The 18530-nt window shown below is 28.0% G+C and overlaps 2 protein-coding genes and 1 long non-coding RNA gene across 5 annotated transcripts; 1 reads left to right on the top strand and 2 right to left on the bottom strand.

Annotated features, from left to right (window-relative positions):
• The first annotated feature begins 248 nt into the window (after nt 1–248).
• On the top strand, nt 249–10615 carry aux (cyclin-G-associated kinase). Its single transcript, XM_015523592.2, has 22 exons — nt 249–566; nt 635–696; nt 1001–1060; nt 1124–1238; nt 1298–1437; nt 2054–2179; nt 2371–2596; nt 2653–2845; nt 2918–3034; nt 3122–3296; nt 3368–3493; nt 3556–3689; nt 3853–3951; nt 8313–8418; nt 8472–8647; nt 8733–8961; nt 9019–9303; nt 9362–9458; nt 9530–9646; nt 9704–9930; nt 9991–10161; nt 10249–10615. Exons 1-22 carry the CDS (start codon nt 437–439, stop codon nt 10336–10338), a joined length of 3201 nt encoding a protein of 1066 aa, XP_015379078.2. The 5' UTR covers nt 249–436; the 3' UTR covers nt 10339–10615.
• On the bottom strand, nt 4900–7989 carry LOC149055924 (uncharacterized). Of its 2 annotated transcripts, XR_016191302.1 has the most exons (4): nt 7469–7989; nt 6561–7393; nt 6256–6493; nt 4900–6180 (listed from the first exon to the last, which is right to left on the bottom strand). It is a non-coding gene; the product is annotated as an uncharacterized LOC149055924 (long non-coding RNA). The 2 variants fall into 2 exon arrangements; XR_016191303.1 differs by having other exon boundaries at nt 4900–6493.
• An 839-nt stretch (nt 10616–11454) lies between the features above and the next one.
• On the bottom strand, nt 11455–18476 carry LOC107173169 (uncharacterized). Of its 2 annotated transcripts, XM_089225144.1 has the most exons (3): nt 18119–18476; nt 17961–17991; nt 11455–14084 (listed from the first exon to the last, which is right to left on the bottom strand). In XM_089225144.1, the coding sequence occupies exon 3, from the start codon at nt 14046–14048 to the stop codon at nt 13509–13511; it is 540 nt and encodes a 179-aa protein (XP_089081270.1). In that variant the 5' UTR covers nt 14049–14084; nt 17961–17991; nt 18119–18476; the 3' UTR covers nt 11455–13508. The 2 variants fall into 2 exon arrangements, with proteins under 2 accessions (XP_089081270.1, XP_015379075.1); XM_015523589.2 differs by lacking the exon at nt 17961–17991 and having other exon boundaries at nt 18119–18475.
• Between the last annotated feature and the right edge of the window lie 54 nt (nt 18477–18530).

The raw sequence follows: 18530 nt of genomic DNA, 5'->3' as shown, positions 1-18530 counted from the left end.
TGGTTCCACATGATTCCTCGGTAAATCCACCGAGCACGGATCTACCCGGAAAACGATAAAGGTCTTGAACCTAGAATCTTTCAAGAACCTAGGTAGTCGAAAACCATAGACCTTGTACTATGTCGAAAACAAAGAAAACTACTTGATAACACTATCAAGATAGAAAACAACTAGGAAGAAAAAAACAAGTTTTTTATAAATAAATAGTCTCTAAAACTTATAAAAAACAAATTCATTACAAATAATTGAAATTATGTTTTAATCATGTCTTACTTTTGTTGTTATTCATTAACTGTTTATTGTTATTATATTTGTAAATATACTGTTGAAATTTAAAATCTGGTGCAATACATTTTATTTACAATGAATTAGTTTTAGTTTTTAATAAAGTTACATGTAATTTAATATTCGTAACGTTTTTATTTATTAGTAAAATATGTCTGATATTTTCAAATCTGCTCTCGACTACTTTAGTAGTAGTTTCTCGGCCGAAAACAATGATTATGTTGGTTCTAACATAGAATTGGGCAATGTTAAACTAAAGATAAAAAGACTTATAGCCGAAGGTGAGAACTAAAATAGTGGTTGATTAGGTGTAGGTACATTTTATTTAATATTTTGCAATATGGTTCAGGTGGATCAGGTATGGTGTTTGTAGCCCAAGCTCAAGATACTGGTAAAGAATATGCATTAAAGGTGAGATGTTTTACCTTCTTGTTTTATGTTTAAATAATGAAGTACACATAACTTGTATGATAATATTATTATTGGGGGCGGTTTTATTAATTGTTACATAACTTTAATACATATCTTAAATATATAAACTTTTAATCCTTTAACCATATTTTTAATACTTATAAATTTTTTTTTTTATAATTTTTATATTATTATTAAATATTTCTGTGAATTTTTTAAACAATATTTAACTTTATTGTTTCTTTCTGTAATACCTATATAAGTAGTGGCTAGTGAATAATACTATATTCATTTTTATTTTTAGAAATTACTTGCTGCAGATGATGCAGCTGATAAAGTTATTCTTAATGAAATCGATGTACTTGTAAGTAGATTATATTTGAGAATTATTTTATCATAGGTTTAAGCATAATTTACAATTGTTTAGAAAAAGCTATGTGGTCATCCAAACATAATACATTTTATGTCAGCAGCGTTTACTAGTAAAATTGATTCACCTAGAGGAACAAACGAGTATCTTATTTTAACAGAATTCTGTCCAGGTCGGTTTACATAAAATATCTACTTTGTTGTTACTAAATTATATTAATATATTGTTTAGGAGGAAATGTTGCAGAGTTATTATCAGCTAGAGAAAAACCTTTGCATACAAATATTGTTACTTCAGTATTTTACCAAATGTGTTCAGCTACACGACATATGCACTGTCAAAGTCCACCTCTCATTCATAGAGATCTAAAGGTCTGTGTTATGTGACAAACTTCTGTAATCAAATAATATTTAACAAAACTTATAGTGTTCAGACTCTGATACTGTAAACCTGTTGCCTTTCTGCCCTTCATAGAAAGATATTTTATTTCACCCATATGACTAATTTAAGTTTTTGATTGACAGAATCTAATTAGTAGTTATATCTGTTGTGATGTACAGTATTCATTACTGACATTGAGTTGATAATTTTAATTTTATATCAATTCTATTTGTCTCCAAATAAATATATTAAATTACAATAAAATCTCTCCTAATAGACACTTTTCAATAAAGGAAGTTTTCTTGGAAACCAACTAAAAACTTTCGACAATCTGAATCCTCTGAATAGTGGACAAAATTTCTGCAACCGAGAGTGACTGTTTCCTATTTAGGGTTTCAACATATTTCTTACATAATGATTTACATTGTTAATTTTTACCCAATTACCTGAACTATACCTAGTCCAAAAAATGTTGCCTTTTGCTTTCCATTATGTATATTATATATTTAAAATCTTTGTATTCTTTAATGGGCCTAAATGTATTAATAATTCCAGAGTATATTATATAATCAATACTAACAGTTTTTTATCTTTTTTAAATATTAGGTTGAAAACTTTTTGATCAGTGATGATGGTAAAATTAAATTATGCGATTTTGGAAGTTGTACAACAAAAGTTTATAAGCCAGATGAGAATTGGACATCACAGCAACGAGCTGTCTTAGAAGATAAAGTAAATTCATTAAAAATTATGTATAATATACATTAGATATTTTCTGAAGAGATTCTAAAATTAATATGAATACTTTTAATATTTAATTTTTTTCCTGAGTGATAGTTATAATAAAAATGTATTCTATTTGTACAAGAAATTTTTTACTAGAATTTAAAATTTTTGAAAATTTTTTTTGTTTTATTTTTTAGCTTAATCAATGTACAACTCCAATGTACCGTGCTCCTGAAATGATTGATACTTGGTCTAATCATGAAATTGGTACAGCTGTTGATGTGTGGGCTTTAGGTTGTATTTGTTATGCTTTATGTTGTAATCGGCATCCATTTGAAGATTCTAATAAACTAGCAATATTAAATGCAAGATTTTCACTGTCACAAATAGAAAGTTCATACTCTGATTTTATCACTATAATAAGTATGTAAATTTTATTTTAATATCCTTAATATTAATATTTTATTTTTTATTTTTAGAGGGATGTTTACAACCAGATCCTTCATTAAGAATGTCAGTTTTTGAATCATTAAAACTTATTGAGCGCATTAAAGAAATGTATCAAGTTAAAATTGATTCATTGGATATCAACAAATTGAAATGTGAAGGAAAACCATTGGAATCTATTGGATCTACTATTCCTAGTATTCCACAGCAACCAGTAGCAGCGAAGTAATTTACAATGCATAAATAAGGTTTACATAATTTGAACCGAAATAATGTTTGTGATTAAATAATTTGCAGACCATTACCAGTAACTATGCCTAATTCAGGTTTATTTTCTCAAATACGTGGTGGAGCAGGGAGTTTCTTAAAAAATCTAAAAGACACATCTAACCGAGTAATGCAAACAGTTCAATCGTGAGTACTTATGTATTACAACAGGGGAAATAGAATATATTGTATTATCTCATAGACAACTTCTTATACTTTGCTATCTGTAATTAGATCAGTCAATGTGAAATCTGGTATAGACATGGTGTTTATAACATCAAAACTAGCTGTGTTAACTGTTCCTCAAGACACAAACTCAGAAAATATTGCTTCGTGTTTAGACAACAGACAATGTCGATTATACAACATGACAGGACATTCATATCCTCGGGCCATTGGACGTTCAGTTGTATGTCAATGCATAATTATATTTAATATTAGTTAATTTAGTATTCTGAATTGTGTTTTTTAAATGTTAAGGTGATAGAAGTTCATCCAAAAGCAATAACATGTCCTACTTTACATGAGATATATGCAGTTTGCGATGACATGTATAGTTTTCTAACTAATAATTCCACAAATCTTTGTGTTATTGTCCAATCAACAGTAATATTTTTTAAAACTAAACTTTATCTTATTTATTTTTTAATTACTATTTTTGGTTTTAGGAAAACACTGGTACTTCTGCATTAATAGTTTGCGCATTTTTATTGTATACAAATGCATCAGATACTGCTGAAAATGTTTGTACAATATATGCTGTCAAAAAGTCTGCCCCTAATTTTCAGCCCTCAGAAAATAGGTAATTTAAAAGTTTATTTGGATTTTTCTGGTTTTATGTGCACATGGTAAACCATTATTTTCTATATTACCAATATGGAAAACATTGGGACTTAGCCAAGTACTTGCTTAGTCAATTATTTTATTACTGATATAATATTATTAAAATGATTTATTTTCAATAGGTATTTAAATTATATTGCGACTGAGCACACACATAATATTGACTCAATAAATATAAGAAGACTCACTATGGAACCAGTTCCTCTTTTTAATAAAAATCGGTATGAATATTTTATTTTATTATATAGGTGTATGCAGAGTGTCCTGCGAGGATTTACCCATTGCGATATCTCACGGAATAATGGAGATATCAAAATTCTGGTTTTATAATAAGATTCATTGGGATAAAAACTATAATTATTTCATTTTTTAATTTATTTAATTGTTTTAGTAAAAAATTTAAAATATATTTTTTATTTAATTATTTCCAAAAAAATTAATGATAGCCATTTTATAGAATTTATTTTTCAGAAAATATTGACGTTTCAAAATTTTATTTTCATTAATTTCTTGATTTTTAATACTTTTTCTAGTTTCAAAGAAATAAAATATGATTATAAATTTATAACTATTAGGAACACGGAAAGTATTCGGCCAGCCGTATGGGAATGTGCTCGACATGGTGGGTCATATGTTTGATAACATTATAGTGTTAAATAATTCGCAATTTTTCTCGAACTAAAAAAAATTTTAAAAATCAGAAAATTAATGAAAATAAAATTTTGAAACGTTAATATTTTCAGAAAAATAAACTCTACAAAACGGCTATCTTTAACATTTTTGGAAATAATTAAATATAAAAATATATTTTTTAACTTTTTTACCAAAACATTAAAATAAATTAAAATATGAAATAATTGTAGTTCTTATCCTTGTGAGTCTTATTACAAAACCAGAATTTCGATATCACCATTATTTTGGGAGATATCACAATGGATAAATTCTCACGGGACACCTGTATAGTCAGTGTTGGGCAAGATACTCAAAAACGAGTATCGAGATACTTGATACATTTTAATAAAATTAGTCACTGGATTTTTAAAAATTATGAGGATGGGCACTTCATTAAGTAATTAGAATGACAAATAAAAAAAATTAAAATTTACACTTATTCAGTAACAATTATACATTAGTAATAAAACAAATCAATTCGACATTACCTACATAATCTTATTATTGTCAATGATGCTACCAAAAATAACTACAATATGATTACATTAAAATTAAATAATTATAAATTAAAAATTGTATTTACTTGATATAGTCATATTGAATTATATAAATAAAAATAATTTTAGTATAATAAAAAAAATGTTTAATACATTATAAATATTATAAATTATGATATATAATACAATGTATAATAATATAAGTCAGTTGACAGTCCGGATTTAATTTAAATAGTACATTGTACCTAACATCATTAATTTATTAATTTATCTTTGTTTCCTTTTAAAAATTCAAGTTTTTCAAAGGTAATATTGGATAATTTATTTCTGGTAGGATTATTAATAAATCCTGCCATGGAAAACATTCGTTCTACTGGTGCTAAAGAGCACAAGCTGGTATTAAATCTAATAAAAAGTTTTTTTATAATTGAATAATAATTGTTTAGGATATTTAATGATTTACTTTTTTAGTAACTACTTCCAAGTCAGCTTTTTTAATGATTTTAGCTTCTGGTTGCGATGAAAAAACAATAAAATTTTTGTCATCTTGATTGCTAGAATTTGAGTTATTACTAACATCATTATTAAAAATATTTTTTGCAGCATTTGTACATAGGTTTTGAATTCTATTTTTTTCATGGCAACTGAAGATAATTTGAAAAAATCGCTAAATCATTTTACTAAGAATTAACCATATTAATCATATTAGTTAAATGACGAAAATTTTTTTCTTTTAACATTTCTAGTCTAGTTTTAAGTGAATATAATGTGGATAAAAACTGACCTTATAGTAACATTGATTTTCATTCTGCAAAAGTCTAAGGCACCAGCAATAGGCTTTAATAACGCAGCTAATTCCTCTAAGTATTCAAAATCTATATCTTTTAAACTGTACTTAACATTTAATTTGTTTAACACTAAATTTAATTTGTCTTTGTATTTCAAAAGCTATGTAATACCGTCATAAAGAGAGTTCTACCGAGTAGGACATGGATATTTCAGCGAACGATTTAATATAGTATGGATGATTTCCGAAGATTTTGGTCTTCGTGACAAATTCCAGAGTATTGTACATTTACCCATAACAGAATTTGATTCTAGATGCTGGAGTCCTTTTTAGAATTTTGTTAAAATCTGTAATACGACTCAATGTGTGACTTGCACAGCGTAAATGATGAGGTAAAAAAATTGCAGTGTATTGTGTCATGATGTTAACTACTTCGATACTTTCAAATGTAGCCATATCACTACATTCTTCTTCGTCTGAATTTTCTCTATCATCTACAAATTCAAAATAATTTAATTAAAACAAAAACCATAGGTGCATGGTGTACCTATTTATATATTTTTTCATACCATTGAATTCTAAATCATCAGTTTGAAAATTCCATTCTAATCCTCAACCAAATTCTTTAAATGCTTTGACAAAATTTGAACCATTGTCGGTAACAGTTGAAATCAACTGTTCTCTTTCAATTAAAAACTCGCATTTTATTTCATGTAGCAATTCAGCAATTTTATCATAAGTGTGAGAGCCACAAAATCACCTACAGGCTAATACACAACTTAGACTAGTTAATGTGTTTTCATCAATCTGAAATAAATTATAAATATTAAAGTTAATGTATTAGTTTATATACTAAAATAAAAATAAAATGTACCCAATGCGCTGTGACTCCCATAAATGATTTGTAGTTTATTGACCAAATATAAGCTGTTGTAAATATACTAGGCCTTGAATCAGATTCAAAAACATTTTTTAATTTTTCACAAATAAATGTGTAGTTTCCTAGAACGTGACAGCTTAATGTTCTTCCCAAAAATATTTTTAAAGTACCATCAATATCTATTAAGTCATTAGAAAGAGACATTAAGTTATGCGTTATAGGTTTAATACGTAATTTCTCGTATGGCGTTTAGTATTATATACTATAATATACAATATATTAAATATGCATTTTTATTTTTAATAATTATAATAAAAAATAGTTTTATATATTAGTATAAAAAAATAATAAATAATGAAACGAAACGGTCATTACACTAATTTGGACTAGTACACGTAACGTCGTAACAGTAATATGATATATGTAATTAATGAGGTGATTAAATATTTTACCAAATAAATATGCAATAGAGTTATGTTATTATTGTTTATCAGTATCAGTCACAATATTAGTCTTATGAAAATTTGTATGTTTACAAATACAATATGTCAATACTCAATATAATAACCGTTAATCATCTTTATACAATGTTCGTCTTCAACCGTTGATAATAGCTTCATGCTACACACAACATAATTTATAATATTTGTATCAAACGTTTTTTGTTTGGACTCGTTATTTTGATGATCGTTTAAATACAAATTTAATTTCTGTTGTTTATGTGTGTTTGAGTTTGAATCATTTAATTTTCCTTTTGTACCACTATGTTCGTTAACAGTATGTTTAATATAATTCTCAAATTCTTCTAGAACATTACTGTGAATTCTCTGAAATTTAAAACAACATTAAAATAATTAATTAATAAATAATAAATAACAAATAATAATAATTAATAAATTTACCTTAATATGAATACGAAAATTTGAAATGGATCTTAATGTGCCGCTATATTCTTTTTGTCATCTTTGCAGAAAACATATTCTGCTTTGAGGTTTTCATTTTCCATCTCTGGTAATTTTTTTATTTAGAAATATTTTCCATCCAACATGAGAGGAATATACAAATCATTTTTCATTTCAGACATACTAATATATTACATACAATCTGAGTCAGTATAGTAAAGGCAAACATTCGTCACATAGTGACTCACAGAACATCTGTGTAGCCGGCAGTGCTTGTGTAAAAATAGTATCTATTAATTTTATCGTGTTTATTACCTACTTTATCGCGAAAGGTACACTATAACGTAGTAACTATTAGGTACACTATTATACAAAATTACAGATATCTAATAAGGTACAGACATAAAGTCCAATTCAATGTGCCTGTGTCACAGATATAATATATATATACACAATATACATCACATATATAACTATATTTTATGATTTATCAGTACTGGGTTGAAAAATTATTTCCAACAACCTATAATATTAAATAAAAATATTAATTTTTTGATTATTTATTATTATTATTATTAATTATTACTTTGATAATAAAATCAGAATTGTATCTTGTATCACATCATAAATTATTTTATGAAATACTATAATATAATACTATTATAGATACATTGACTAAAAATGTATCGCGATACAAGTTATTTGATACTTCATATAATTGTATCGAGATACAAGATACAAGATGCAATTGTATTTAAGATACTGCCCAACCCTGTAATAGTGTGTAATTCAACTAAATGTTTTTATTTTATTTATTCTAAATTTATTTTTGCAACTGATTTAGCGATGGCTGTCGTCCGTTTGTTGAAATTTTTGAAGGTTACAATAAAGTTTTAACTACAGAACTGGAATATGAGCGATTGTCATCATATGATATTTCCCATGGAAAAGTAATTATTAATTTATCATGCATTGTATAGATTAAAAAAAATTTCTCTTATAGGTATCACTTGCCTTGAAATTATTACCTGCTGGAATTCGAAATGACATAACACTCATTGTATACCATTCTAGACAAGTTCTTGGACGAACAGTGCCCATTAAAATATTTCAACTACAGTTTCATTCTGATTTTTTGATGTTTCCTGATGGTGAAGATATTGTTTTAGATTTTACTAAGTAAGTATAATGTTCTGACATAATTTTCATGATATGAAAATAAAAAATTTAAGCTTAATTATAAGTATAAAACATTTTATTTTAGGAGTGAATTAGATTTCTTAGCGAGTTCTGAACACTATCAGAGTAATATGTTTCATGTGAAAATTGAAATAGAACAACATAAAAATGGGATCTCGTTACAATGCAAAACAAGAGATAACAGTAAGAAACCTGATTTACTATTCTCAACTTCCATTGAGAATACTCAGTTCCATGATTTGTTTCCCCAGGGAAATAAAAAAATTAAGACATCACCAGTTGTTCAACCAAAAGTATAAAGCATTTCCACTATTCATGACAAGTATTTTAACTTTTATTCTTTGTTGTAGGAACCAGCAAATGTTCCTATTCGAGTACCACCACCAAGACCACATTTACCTCCAAAAACTCAAGTTCCATTAAATAAACCAAATGAAGGCCTATTATTAAATTTTTCATCAGTTTCATTAGAGGATGAACCAGTTCAGACATCAAAACCGGATAATTTATTTGATTTATTAGGACCTGAGTCTGAAAATACTGAATCTAAAGATTTATTTGGAGGATTTGTAAACGCTTCAAATACAAATAATGATATTTTATTTGATCCATTTGTTTCAAAAACAAATTCAAATGTAAGCACTAAATTTATATCATCAAATTAGAAATACATTTACATTTTTTTATAAATAGGGTGGCGATTTGTTAAATTTAAATGCTCCTAGCAAAAATAAAACAAATAATTCTTGGGTTAACCAATCAGTTCCACAGGACATAAAGATACCTAATTGTAAGTGATTGTAATCTTAAACAGTTTATAAGATTTTAAATACTTATCAATACTTTTTTTATGCATTGTAGCTGTGAATGGAAGAAATGTTTCAAATGGCAGTTTTACTTCTACAAAATCCAATGTTGATGATTTTGATTTTTTGAAAACTGATAATTGGATGAATTTTTCAAGCCATTCACAAACAAGTTATTTTATTCTGTCTTAAAAAATCTATTTTATATTTTAATATTTTGTAACTTTAGATAGCCCTACAAAGTCAGCTAGGACACCTGCTGAACCTAATTACAGCGGTATAAACATTGAATCAGAAACAACAAAAGCTCCTCCAAAATCTGGTGGGGATATTTTTGGAGATCTTTTAGGTAGCCAAGGGTACACATTCAGTTCAAAACTAAATCCTGGTCCAAAAACAATAAATGAAATGCGTCGAGAAGATTTGGTCAAGGAAATCGACCCAGAAAAACTAAAAGTAAACATTATTAAAATGTTAATTATTAATGCTTCTCATTATTACATTTTATTTTTTAAGGTTATGGAATGGGTTGAAGGAAAAAAAGGAAATATTAGAGCTTTACTCGGTACGCTACATACAGTGTTATGGGAAGGATCTGGGTGGAATTGCAATCTCAGTAATTTGGTAACCTATGCTGATGTAAAAAAAGCATATAGAAAAGCATGTCTTGCTGTTCATCCTGATAAGGTAAAACATTTGATTCAACCAAATATTAATGAATATAACAAAAATAAATATATTAAGGAGTTATTACATTTTAACTTATTATTTTAGCAAACCGGAACTTGTAATGAAAATATTGCAAAACTAATTTTTGTGGAACTGAACAATGCTTGGTCAGAATTTGATGCTAAATCAAGTTAGTGAAGATTTTTTTCTTTAAATAATCAACAAGAATAATTTTTATTCATGTCCAAATATTAGTATAATATTATGTAAAAAAAATTATTATTTATTTATTTTCCCATATTTCTGAAACTTTAATTTTTAACCAAACAAAACATTATTTTGTTTATTATTATATCATTGGACTATAATTTACCATTATAAAAAAACTGCCTGTTTCACCAATTACTTTTTTCTAGTCTTAAATTCAATAGAAAATATTTAATAATTCACTATATTCACAGAGAGGTTATCAGTATTTTGATAACATTTACATGACATTTTTTTAAGTACTTGTCTAAAAAATTGACTATGTGATTGTTTTTTTTTTTTTTTTTTTGTAAGTTTCATATTTAAATGTAATTAAATAATGAATTTTAAAACTCCAGTTTGTTATTTTTTTGTCGGCTTCCATTAGCATAATTTTACTATTGTAAAATGAATATTTTTGGAGTAGTTAAATTGCATTCCCTATTCAAATTAAAATACTGTGAGCATTTATGACGAAAAATTATATTCATATTATTGAGGCTCTTTTAAAATTTCATTATATCTTTATACAATACAATTTAATTTTACTTTTGTGAAGAAATTATGCATTAATAATCATTTGACCCTCGTTAATTATATATTATTATTAGATGTTTAATATTATTATTCATTATTTATTTTTCATAAATTATTTTACACAGAAGAATATATGTTGAAAATAATGTTATTATTGTCATTATATTATTTAATGTTTATGTTTCCTATTTAAATTTAAATTATAAATTACAGATGAAAAAATTCTATAGTATTATTATTTTAACACTGAATATATTAAATTATGTATTATTGTAAAGTAAATATATCACTATGTCAAGATGTTAAATTTTCTTAATGGTTTAAGTTTATTTTTTTTTTTAGTTCTACTACTTTTCCAATGATGAATAGTTCAACTATTGTGTTCATCCCTGTTAAATTACATATTAACAAATAAAAAAAACATTTATTTTGTTTTTATTAATTTCATATCTTCATTATATTTCATTATTAAATATTCTAAATAAAAATAAAATCACCATCCTAGCTTCATGAGACAGACCAGTGAAATATTAAATACAAAAACTTTTGAAATTTATTAATGAAAAAAATCAACATTACTAATAATTTATCCTAACCTGACATAGTGACATGAAACATGACGTATAAACTTAACAAAAAACCAGAAAATAAGCTTAAAATGTACAAAATCGTAAATAAACCATAAACATTAGTCCATACATATTAGTCCATACATATTAATTCATACTTCAGCGTAATTGTATTCTCTTTAATTATAAAACTGTAAAATTAAAATAATATAATATTAACAATTTCACTATCATAAGTTAGATTACAATTAAATCATTAAAGAAATTCATACCTACCTTATTATTTTATTTACAGTCAATTTGCACAATATGTGTTAGTACTTAAACTTAATAAAACATGATTTATTAAAATAACACCTACTGATAACACTAATAAAGGTGGTAATTTACTAGTTACATTTTGTTTTGAAGTTACACTTTAACTAGTAAGTTAGTTTTCTAATAACTAAATTGCTGGATCAGCAGATTCCCTCTTGAGTGTCTGGTCCTGTAGTCACATACGCCAGTATAGGTACATATCATATTACTCTAATACAACTACATGCTAAGCGTACATATATCACTGTTGTGGGTATGCAGAAATAATTTTTAACAACATTGTTTTAAAAAAAAAAATTATTGAGATATTATTGTAAATAACTATGTGACATCCCAAGTAATAATTTAAAAAAAAATTGCAACTAAATTTTTTCACCGAGTTAAGTTAATTATCTTCTATGTTAACTTCAAACATAAAGAGTTAAATATATTATTTGTTAACTTTTAATTTGTACATAGATTACCTAAACTAAACTTAAATTAGTTTATATCTTTATAATTTGTATGGCTTAAGGATTTGATAACTACTTATTGATTATTTCCTAAATCTGTGCTGTCTTAAACTCTCAACATATATTTTGTATTATTGTACTTAATATAACTATTTATTATGTGTAAGTAAATAATTATTTACAATTTACAATAGCTACTTAAGAACAATCATGACTTTAGTTTAGTAAAAACTGTATTATTTAAATTGTAACTACAACGTACAACTTATAGGCTATAAGGTATGCCTTTTAAACTCTATTATTACAATTTACAAATGGGAATATGCCGAATATGGTCGTAGACCGTAGGTAAGGTACTGAGATGCCTATTTTGATGTGTCGAAAATTTCATTTGTGCACTCGTTGGCGTAAAATCGGCCACAAGCCGTTTGACCGTTGTAGTTATCATGCCTTGCTCTAACTCCTAAACAGTTTTCCACATATTAGGTACAGCCTCAAACAATTAAGCCAGATGTTTATGTCCGCGATACTAAAGGCAAGTATGGAGTTCGTAAGGGGTGGGGGTAGTTTTTTATAGGTAGGTATGTGGATTCAAGCCTGTCGCCCAAGACCCAAGGTGGACATTTTAACGCCGTGCTCCTTTACCAATATTTATTTAATTTTACCGCCTTCGAATTTCTTTAAAATCGTATTCCACCATAAAAAAAATCATAACGATTGTTATGCATCGAGGTATGTCTAGATTATAAGATCAAAAATTAGATTTATTATTTTCCGATAAGTATCATCTGTTATATGCATAAGAAAATAGAATGGCATTGAATATAGCTGAAATCCAGAGAATGTTGAAATTTAAAAACTTTCCCGTTAGATACTCGTGGTAACGGGAAGTGCAGCAGGCTCTGTCACAAAAATCTTAAAATTATACAGGTCGGGTGTAGATCAAAAAAATATATATTATGCAGGTAAATTATGATTATTTTATTCCTACGGGGCAATCCATTATATTGTTAAGTCCACGTTATGGGTACCTATATACATATGGGTGGACATAATTCTAATGAAAAAAATTAAAAAATTTAATAGGTTCCTTTAAAGTATATCGCATTATACAATAAATTAATATAATCAATGAAACATGAATTAGTTCCACTTGTTCTTGATTCCTATTATGTACATATAGGTACCTATATATCAATGACGTGACCGAATTGAATCGCCGATAATGATGTACCCACGTCGCCTAGAACAAGCGGTATAGCGGCCTTACAAAGTTACGGCGGAACTGTCTGGCATATCTGTTCCAGTTGGCCGCGTAATTTCGGTTTCCGCCATCTTCTGACTCTTCCGTCACTGGAGCAGGCCCCAGCGAACCGAGCGCCGAGCCCAGTGAGCCTAACGGTGAGCCCAACGAGCCCAGCGGACCGTGACTGTTGTCATCGCCAAACATTTGCATGCATCCGCTGTGGTGTGACTGTTGCTGCTGATGGCCGCCGCCACCGCCGCCAGAACCCACGTTCACGTTGGTGCTCTGCAATACTACCGGAAGAAAGAAGCGACCGGAAGCCTCGGACGTGTCACGCCGCCGTCGGCCGTGCCCCAACAAACACTGTACCAACAGCTTTTTCTTGAGCTTCTTCAATTTGTGCTTTACGTGATGGGTGCGCGCCAACTCTTCCTCTCTTTCTGGCGCCGCCACGCTGTATCCGGCTCCGTAGTAAGAATAGTCGTTGCCGTACAGGGAAGGTTGCCTCTGATCATCAAACTCCACCATCGAGGCCATCGTACACGTGGCCACCAAAAATACCGTAAACAGACACTGTGAAAATGATTACTTTTATTATTATTTAAATTGATCGGTCTGATAAGAAAAAAAATCCGACTCGTATAAGGTTTGCTTTTCAAATGATTCGAATAATTTAATAGGTATGCGATGCGATACAACCTATATCATTAATAAATGCAACGAGTCTATGGCATAAATATATAAAGATCAATATCAAAATGGCGCGGCGTCTCATTTTTTTTTTTTTTTTTTTTGGGGGGGGGGGCAAAATTAATTTAAAAACTAAATGAAGACTTTTTATACATTTAATGCGTATTGCTTACATTTTAAAAGTAAATTCATGTTTACTGAATTGGTGCGTTACAGATAATGCTTTCGGAAATAAATTTTAAGGGGAATCGTAAGTTCCTACACGAGAGTAACAGGTAGACAATTACATACGTTAATTCCTAAATATGTGATGTGTAAGTTCCTACACGAAAAAAAAAGGTTCGAATGTTAGTTCCTACACGGCGGTAGACAGATATCTATGTTAGTTTCTACGTAGTGTATAATATATTATACATATACACAATATATTATAAATTATCAATATACGTTTATAAAATACTATCATACATTTTAACCCTTTATTCTATATAAAATATAAGTATAATGTATTCTATATAAAATATAATAATAATTCATAATTGTAAGAACATAATAGTGTTATTACTTATTATACTACAATTATTGTTTTTAAAATTATCAAATATTATAAAGAATGCATTTCTTATAATGTTTTTTACAATTATAAATTATTATTAAATTTCAATTTATTAAATTGATAATATTTATTAGGTTAATTATTAAATATTATAAAGAATTATATATTATATAGAATAAACGGTTAAAATGTATGACAGTATAGATTGGTAACTTATAACATACGTACCTAGTGTAGGAACTTACACGTGTACCTTTTTTACGGTCAAAGGTGATTTTCTATCGTGTGTATAATGTTTTATTTCCAAAATTTGCCAATCATCGATCAAATTAAACGTTAAAGAGTTTGAAAACACAATATGTTGTGATCCTATTGAGTATTGACCACTCCTAGGTGGCTGGGTAGTGAAAAACACATTTGACTTTCAAAATATTGTTATTCAAAAAAAATCGACTGTTACAACAACCAAATCCTGATTAGTAGGTATTATTACTAAGCATACGCAGAATTTTAGTTTGGTTAGAGTTTTACATGAGTAAATAATTTAAATAATAATAAACAATTTTAATAAATTTGCTTATTAGTTTTTATATAATTAGTTATAATAAATTATGATTAATAATAAATAATTTAATTTATATCTATTAAAAATTACCAAAAATTGATCGACTTGTGTATTCAAATAGTGGTAAAAAAGATTTTTTGTAAAATTTCAGAGGGGAGGGGTCAGAACCCTAGAACCCTACCCATGAATACTCCAATGGTAGGTAGTTGGAAATGTATCCAATCAGTTCTATCTTATAAAAGCTATAAAAACAGTTTTCTCAAAGCTAAGATTAATTGGATTTACTTTTGATAAATCCAACTTGTTTTAAAAACTTAAATAAATGTAAAACAAATAATTAAGTAATTTAGGGAAAATCAGTTGATTTGTTATCATTTAATCGAAATCAAGTCACGATTAAATTGGCTACCTATTACAAATCTGAAACTTGTTGTTTTGATGTTCTAACATCTGGGGGGAGGGAGTTTATAATAAATAGCAATTAACATACATATGAACATAAAATTAAAATTAAAAGGCCAAGTTAGGAGATACTTTGAGGGGCATCAAGAATTTTAGTGGCAGCTCCAATTTACGTAAATAATACCTATTAATGTTCAACGCGTCAACAGTCATCAGTCATCACACATTCACACCAATCTGCAGTTACCTATATAATTGTATTTTGTTTTTTAAATTACCTATTTTTTATCGTTAGCTTCTAAATATGAGTTAATTTATTGATTTGATAAACTAAAACTCATAAATAAATTAATAGCTTTTACATATTTTGAACAAGAAGTATGTAACTGGTTATGGTATGGGAGGGGGGGGGGTGTAGTGGCCGTGTGGATTTTGGCGTCGGTTGCGAACTTGCAGCGACGCACACCGTCGCCTGTTTGAATCCCGGTCATGCGTGGCATGGCTTTCCGTACAGTTCACAATGTCTGGAAACAGAGGCTGCCGCCCCCCACACAGGTATGGCAAAAACCTACGGGTGCCCACTAGAAATTCTGCTAAAAGCACACACATACGTGAACCAAAAACTTACCCAAATTAAAATCCTACAGAACCTTCCCTACACCCAATGGCCAATGGCCTATGTTGCCGTGGGTTAACTAAAAAAAAAAATTATGATAACTGGTTAGTAGACGGTGGTTAATACCTAATGGATGTTGCATAATTTATTGGGACATATCTTAGGAGTTATGACGAAGAGTGACTACTTTTTAATGCTTATTTTTTATTTATTTGTTTAATTTTTTTTTAATATGTAAAATAATACGTTAAACGTAGATATACCTATTATATTATATTATATAACCTCATCTGAGTAAAAGTTTGAATTTTTTCCCGAGCGTGTGAATAGTGTATTCTAGTATTTTACCTCTTGTGTTTCATAATGATTACCAATGTTTTTTTTTTTTTTTATTGAGTTCGTCGTTTGGACGAAAACAAACAAAACAACAATATTAGTATAATATGTATAATATAGAGTAGAGACTAGAGAAGATACTCATCGTATAAAATTATTATTAAAAAATATAGCTACAATATTGCTCATAAATTAGAATTTTATCGTGTAAGTACACATATACCTCCTATGACATGTTTGTAATTTGCAGCATAACATTTTAAAATTACATATTATCGTATAATATTTCATTATGTATGCATATTATAAAATCATAAAGTGTAACGAATGATTTGTACCAATTAATTATTAATTACATATATATATATAACGTATATATAAATGGGTTACTGAAATCTTTGAGACACTCGTGTCATCATCCTGTAGCTTTCCATAATTTAATTTCCGATTTCAGGCAATATATTATTAATTTATTATAATAATAATTTTTATTATCATTATTATTATTATTGTTGTCAGTTGATACAGGTATTGTATATTCGGATTATACCACAAATGCATACATTTTACCACAAAAAGCTTATATTCCCCCGATTCACTGAGTCAATAAAATTGAATTATTTGTTGGTTTTGCATTTTTATCATAATAAGTGTACATACATAGCTATTAGTTGATCATACAATTATAATATCTAAATGCCTAAATTTTATATAAAATAGATAAACTGTACAGTATGTTAATACCTATGCATTGACGCATTGTACATGTAGGTATATAAACGAAGTTAATAGCTTCGAACAAAGTCTGAGTATGTAAGTAATACTCGTACCTACTAGTAATAGTCAATAAGTATTTGCACAACTGTTAAACGAACATACAATATATACTACACAACTACACATTACTATATATACATATTATGAATATTATTAACCATTATATTATATTTATATAGAATTGACCCAATAAGCGATAACACGTTTAGTCCATAGGGTCATATATTTGTCAATAAACTGCACATCTCGTTGTTTTTCTATCTCTTTCTCTTAACGCCTAACTCACTATTTATTTTATTGTTGTAAAATAATGATTAAATCTGAACAACTTATTATGATATAGGTCAGTCGCTGAAGTTGACTTGATTTACTTCTATATTTTGTATTACTATTATGGCGTTATACCTAATGTCGTACAAGTAGATATTTTCGCAGAAATTCAGAAAAAATTATGTTGGCTTTGGTTTTCTACGAACCTATATAATATAAATAATAATTATTACATACAATTTCTTCAATATATTAAGATACTCGTGATCTGTTGAGAAAGTCAATTGTCCCGTGATTCAGTCATCGCATAGGTATGAATCATACACAGACATAATTAAATATTAATAAAAACAATATGTCATATTATTACACTCGTAAAATTATACAATATTTACCGTGTTTCTCATCTTTGTGTGGCAGCTTCGCGATGAATCGATCCGTTATTAAAGGCGCGCCAGCTTTATGAAACAACAGTTTAATCGTGTGTGGAACAACAATAACTGCTGCAAGTATTTACGGGTTACGGCGGTCGAAAGATTTAAAGACGGGTTCGTAAACATTTTTTACGCGCGCCAAAGAAAAATCAAATTCGATTTTGGCGAACTTTCATACTCATAGCGATATTTTCCGGCGAATTATTTACTATTATTATATCGCGTCTGTTATTATAGACGATACCTATTCACAAACACATTGACAACTGCGCGGCAGCGTGGCACCAAGTCGACTCTTCGTTCCACGCGTTCTGCGGCTGTCTTTTAACGCTTTCAATGAGTCGTCGTCGCCATTGTTATGCAAGTCTGCCCC

The sequence above is a fragment of the Diuraphis noxia genome, unplaced genomic scaffold, assembly GCF_037042655.1.
Source record: "Diuraphis noxia isolate RWA-SAM2 unplaced genomic scaffold, SU_Dnox_SAM2 contig0004, whole genome shotgun sequence".
Taxonomy (NCBI): domain Eukaryota; kingdom Metazoa; phylum Arthropoda; class Insecta; order Hemiptera; family Aphididae; genus Diuraphis; species Diuraphis noxia.
Note: the sequence above shows the minus strand (reverse complement) of the source record. Positions and strands in the feature narration are given on the sequence as shown.

Coding starts and splice junctions, on each gene's coding strand:
- aux (XM_015523592.2), top strand. CDS start 437: ATGTCTGATATTTTCAAATCTGCTCTCGACTACTTTAGTAGTAGTTTC. Junction 1,239..1,297: donor TTTAACAGAATTCTGTCCAG/GTCGGTTTACAT, acceptor TATATTGTTTAG/GAGGAAATGTTGCAGAGTTA. Junction 1,438..2,053: donor TCATTCATAGAGATCTAAAG/GTCTGTGTTATG, acceptor TTTAAATATTAG/GTTGAAAACTTTTTGATCAG.